At 60.6% G+C, this 5,133-nt stretch overlaps 1 protein-coding gene across 3 annotated transcripts; it reads right to left on the bottom strand.

Moving 5' to 3' along the window:
- Positions 1-274: 274 nt before the first annotated feature.
- On the bottom strand, positions 275-4,843 carry PYCR1 (pyrroline-5-carboxylate reductase 1). Of its 3 annotated transcripts, none has more exons than XM_081270752.1 (8): positions 4,596-4,843; positions 4,153-4,266; positions 3,834-3,904; positions 3,048-3,224; positions 2,627-2,848; positions 2,330-2,422; positions 1,999-2,162; positions 275-1,210 (listed from the first exon to the last, which is right to left on the bottom strand). In XM_081270752.1, exons 2-8 carry the CDS (start codon positions 4,217-4,219, stop codon positions 1,051-1,053), a joined length of 954 nt encoding a protein of 317 aa, XP_081126878.1. In that variant the 5' UTR covers positions 4,220-4,266; positions 4,596-4,843; the 3' UTR covers positions 275-1,050. The 3 variants fall into 3 exon arrangements, with proteins under 3 accessions (XP_081126878.1, XP_081126876.1, XP_081126877.1); XM_081270750.1 differs by having other exon boundaries at positions 3,048-3,227; positions 4,596-4,841; XM_081270751.1 differs by lacking the exon at positions 4,596-4,843 and having other exon boundaries at positions 3,048-3,227; positions 4,153-4,588.
- Between the last annotated feature and the right edge of the window lie 290 nt (positions 4,844-5,133).

Raw genomic sequence — 5,133 nt, forward strand, 5'->3', positions numbered from 1 at the left:
TCCAATATACCTTCCTTAAGGGTTTCTCATCAGGAACCTGGCCCTGCTGGCCACAGCTGGATATAAGCCTCTGTCAGTGCCAGCTTCTAGGCAAGTCTGTAATGGATGAGGCCCAGAAGCTCCCAGCCCTCTGTTTCTGGGGGCCTCAGCCTGGCTGCCACGGGACTGCAGGGCTTGGGCCATGAGTTGCTGGCTGGGCCCTCAGCATTACACTCTCGGGTGCAGAGGCCTCCTTCACAAGTGGCAGTTAGAAGTCAGGGCACTGAGAGCTTTCAGAAACCGGTTTATTCAACCTAAAGGGTCGGGAGGGAAGTGACGCACCCCACCAGGCAGATCAGGAGTGTGATGGCCTGAGTGTGCTGGTGGTCACTGGAAGTTCAGCAGCCACCCGAGGAGTCCTCTTCCCAAATATTCGACAGGATCAAGGAAGCTGGGCAGCTGGCCAAGACAACTTGGGTCCCTGGCACCAAGCTCAAGACACCCGTGATCCTCTGCCAGCACACAGGAGGGAGGGTGAGTGGGGAGTGGAAAAGGGCCCTTGGGTCTTTCTGTGTTGAGTGCTAGGAACGGAACCAGGGTCTTGCCATGCCAGGTGCTCTACCACTGACCTTTGCAAAAAGAAGGGGCAAGCCCACACCAGCTGACACTGGGGTTGAGGAGGGTGAAGACCTCAGGCTGGAGCTATATAAAAAGCTCGGGGTGTGAGGAGGTCAAAGAGCCCATCCCTGTTATGGGCTGAAGCCTGGGAACCATGGAGGCTCCCAGTGAAAGGTGACATGCCCCTCCCTGGCCACAACCCTGGCTGACCCAGACTGTGGGCAGATGCCCACTGAAGGGTTGGAGACCCCCCCAGGACAAGAGCCTGGAGCCAGGAGAGCAAGAAGTGGAGAGAAAGGCTGGGCACGGTAGTATGCACGTGTAGTCTGAGCACTTGGAGGCTCAGGTGGGAGGATCTATTGAATCCAATGACTCCAGGCCCAGGGTGGGCAAAACAACAAGAGGAAGGAGGGGGGGAAGGGAGGGAGGGAGAGCAGGTGGAGGCAGGGTGCATCATTCCTTGCCTGCCGAGGCCAGGTTGCGGGCCAGTGGCTTGGCAGGGCCAGAGGACAGAGAGGCCCCTGCAGGGGAGTCCAGCTTCACCTTGTCCAGAACAGTCTTCTTGATGGCAGCAGGTGAGACCTTCTCCTGGTCAGCCATGGTCTGCAGTTCCCTGGACAGGTAGCAAGGGTTGGGCTCAGGCCTCTGCCTCCTTCTGGAAGCCACAGCTCCTAGGGTCTGCCCACCTCAGTGGTGCTGTGCCATACGACCTGCCTTCCCTACACAGCTGCAGGGCTCCCACTAACCCCATTCAAGATGGCTCAGGGTCACACATCTCTCTGTGGCATGCCTCAGTCCCTGAGCTCTCGCTGCCTGACTGCAGGACTAGCCTCCTGCCACTCCTGTCTCCCCTGCAGTGCAGCCCTGCGTGAGGCTTGCTGTCGGGCAGTGCCACTCAGTAGCCTGGGAGTTTGCACTAGCCAGTGGGCACTGTGGCCAGAAAGGTGCTGCCGACCACCCTGTAGACCTGGCTCCGCTTTGGACCAGCCGCAGAATCCCAGCAGTTTTCTTTCAACTCTCACCAAGCTTTCCTTGGGCCAGGACAGGACACTTATCTAACTCCCTTAATCCCCAGCCAGGGCAGGAGGGTGTTGAAGCCGGACCCCAGGGTTGTCTGGCATGCCAGGCTGCCCTTCCAACCCAGTCCTCTGGCCATGTTGATGAAACTGCACAGGGACGACAGTGCAGGCCTGGAGAAGCTTTCGTCACATGTAGATGCCCACAGGACTATGGAAGCGGGTGAGGGGCACTTCAGACTGACTCCAGGAAGCTCGGGGTTCCTTGTGCCCTGCCCAAGTCTAAGCCACAGCTCAATAAATAATTTGCCCTGAGCTGCCCCTGTAAGGCCAAGGCTCTAGTGTGCTGGAATGGGCGGCAGGACGGGGCAGTAGAGGTGCTCACCGTGTGCGGATGCAGGAGGCCTCCACAGCATTGATGAGCAGGGAGCGGAAGCCCCCACTCTCCAACACGTGCAGGGCGTGGATGGTGGCCCCTCCGGGAGAGCACACGTTGTCTTTGAGCTGGCCTGGGTGCTCTTCCGAGTCCAGTAGCATCCTGGCGGCTCCCTGCAGCCAGAGAGGTACTCATGGGGATGGGCCATCGCCCTGCCTCTGCAAGCACTGTCCCCAGCCACTCCAACACAGTAATAGCCAACTCCCCACCCATCTGCCCCTGTGGACGGTGTCAGAGCTGGCAATGAACCACCCTCACCAGAGGATCAGGAAACACTGACCAGAAGGGCCTGGGCCCCAAGGCGGACTGCCAGGCGCCTTGGAAGTCCCATTTTAACACCGCCGTCAGCCAGGGCATCCAGGGCAGTGAATGCCTGCAAGGAGAAGGCACCCTGAGCCACTGTCCTGGCCTCTCTTCCTCTCCCTCTGTGGCCCAGAGCTCAGTGCCAGAGAGCACCAGTTCCCACAGCCATGAAGTTCCCACCCAGCCCTCCAAGGGAAGCAGGAACAGAGGGTACCCCAGAACCCTAGGAACTTCCAACTCCCCCCAGTCACCACCCACTACTACCAGCCCTCACATAGGCAGGGCCACTGCCACTGAGCCCCGTGACAGCATCAATCAGGTCCTCCTCCACCTCTGTGCAGAAGCCCACGCTGCCCAGGAGCTGTTCCAGGAGCCTGCCATCCTCCACTTGGGCATGGGTGCCCGTGGCATATACAGTAACCCCCTCTCGCACCACAACTGGGGTGTTGGTCATGCACCGAATAACCTTGGGCGCTGGTCGAAATGCTGTCAGTTTCTGGAGAAGAAACGGGGTGTGTCACCCTGGCCTTGGCCACCCATCCTCACCCCAGGTAGGCATAAGTATGGACATGCTGCCCTAGTGGAACACTTCCTGACCACTCACATACGGAGAGCCCAGGCACGGAGCTCCTGTGTGCACTCCACGTCCCCACCCCCACCCAGCAGGCCCCGTGAGCCCAGCCCACAGCACCCACCTTCTCAATGGAGCTGATGGTAACACCAGCAGCACAAGACACCACAATGTGCCTGTCTTCAATGTCAGCGCCAATCTCATCCAGGATGAAGGGGATGATATGCGGCTTCACGGCCAGGAAGAGCACGTCACTGTGCCGCACAGTCTCCTTGTTGTGGGGCGTCAGGTTCACCCCTATCTTCTGCAGAAACGTAAGGCAACTCAGACTGCCCCAGAAGTTGTCCTCCCCTCTGCTTAACCCAGGGGCTGCTGGGCCAGTTACAGGCTGAGCTGAGGGCCCACAGCACAGAGCCTGGAACACCCTCAGCTGCCTTCTCACCCAGAAATGTAGGAAGCACTCTGTTCTTCAACAAGTCCCCTTCGCAGACAGAAAAGGGACACTACGTCCAAGCCACAACCCCACCCCCCTCCCCCATCTCAGGATGCAGCCTCCAGAGATGCCTGCTCTTCAGGTATGGGTAACAGTCTCAAGTTGAAAGCTTGCCTACCCTTAGATCTGCAATCCTGACTCAGAGGTGACAACCTGAAGCTGTATTCAGCCCCAGGTGTGTCTTGTCTGGCCTTCTGTTATGGCCCCATCTGCCTGACTCCCAGAGGCTCCCTGTGAGCACTGCTCCCACCAGCCTTGCATACCACCAGCAATGGAAGCCATAGGCAGGGCCAGGAGGCAGGACCTGGAGACACACCAGCCCAGGCACAGCCACTGCCAGGGCTGCCTAACACCCAGCCCCAGACACTGACTCTCTAGGAACCCAGCCTTCCTGCCTACCCTCTGCCCAGTACCTACCCTGAGGGCAGAAACTGTGGCCAGGTCCATGTCTGGGGAACTGGCCATTATCTTGTGGGCAGCCAGGATACCTGGGGTGGGCAAGACAAGTTTTCCTCCCTCAAGGCCAATTCCGGCCTCTCTCTCTCCCACCTTTGGGGGAAAGAAGCTGCAGAGAAATCCCACCCTCAGGATAAAAGAGGAACCCCAAACATATGGAAGCTTCCAATCCCTTAGGACTCAAGCCATGTAACTCAGACCCCCACCTTCAGCCCCAGCTCTACCCGGGTAAGGGGGCCCAACCTCATCCACTTGGTCCCTTCTTGACCCCAGAGTCTACCTGCCGATGTGAAGCCCTTGGCTAGAGCGAAGGCCAGCTGGCCAGCCCCGATGAAGCCCACGCTCATGCTGCCTGGAGGCGGGAAGCCCGAAGCCCTCACAGCTGGTTTCGGCTCTGCAGGGCGGGATGGAGAGCTGGAAGTTAGGTGGTCAGCACCAGGGCTGGCCACTCCTCGGGCGGCCAGGCGCCCCCCTACCTCCTAACCCAGCCAGCCTAACCGGATGTTGCCCCTCCGTCCCGCTCGGTAACTGTCCCAGCTCCCCCCGCCCATAACAACGCAGTCCCCGGCCCGCTGTCGAGGGTCGCGAGCTCTCTGGACGAGCCAGGGAGCCGCCGGGAATGAGAGAGGGCCGGGAGAGGACCCAGCGCCAGGAGGCCGTCCGCGTCCGAGCCCCCGCCTGCCCGCGCCCCAGCTGCAGAAGGTCCGCGGCACCCCCGCCCACCTAAACCCGCGCAGGTAGTCCCGCCGCAGCGCCGCGCCCGCCACGCGGCACCCGAGTCCCGGCCCCGCCCCCTCGGCCCCAGCCAATCCTCGGCTCAGCCTCCGCGCGCCGGCCAATCGGGAGCGGCGATCGGAGCCTGGGGTGTTGCATCATTCCGGAGGCCGGCCGGTCGGCCCCGCCCCACCGCGGCCGCCGCGGGTGGGAGGCGCTAGCGCTTCCAGGCAGCGGCCCGGAGACCCCTCCGGGTGGGTGTCTCCTCGGTAGAGCTTCCTCGCAGACCACCTTTGGAAGCTGGCCACTCTGTGGTCACAGGCCTCTACACACACACTCCGAACAGGTGGTGTTCAACTCGTAAATTGGGGAGGACGATCCTGTAGTGCCCCAGCTCCCCAAGTTCCTGGAACTTTTAGGCCCTGGGTTTTAGGGAGAACAGGATTGTAGTCATCCTTCCCGCGTCCCAGGGCATGCCCAGGACCTATTTCCCTGTGTTGGAGCTGCAGGGTAGTCTAGGACCATGGCATAGTAAAAAGTGATCACC

This window comes from Spermophilus citellus (genome assembly GCF_964194105.1).
Source record: "Spermophilus citellus genome assembly, chromosome: 17".
NCBI classification, from domain to species: Eukaryota; Metazoa; Chordata; class Mammalia; order Rodentia; family Sciuridae; genus Spermophilus; species Spermophilus citellus.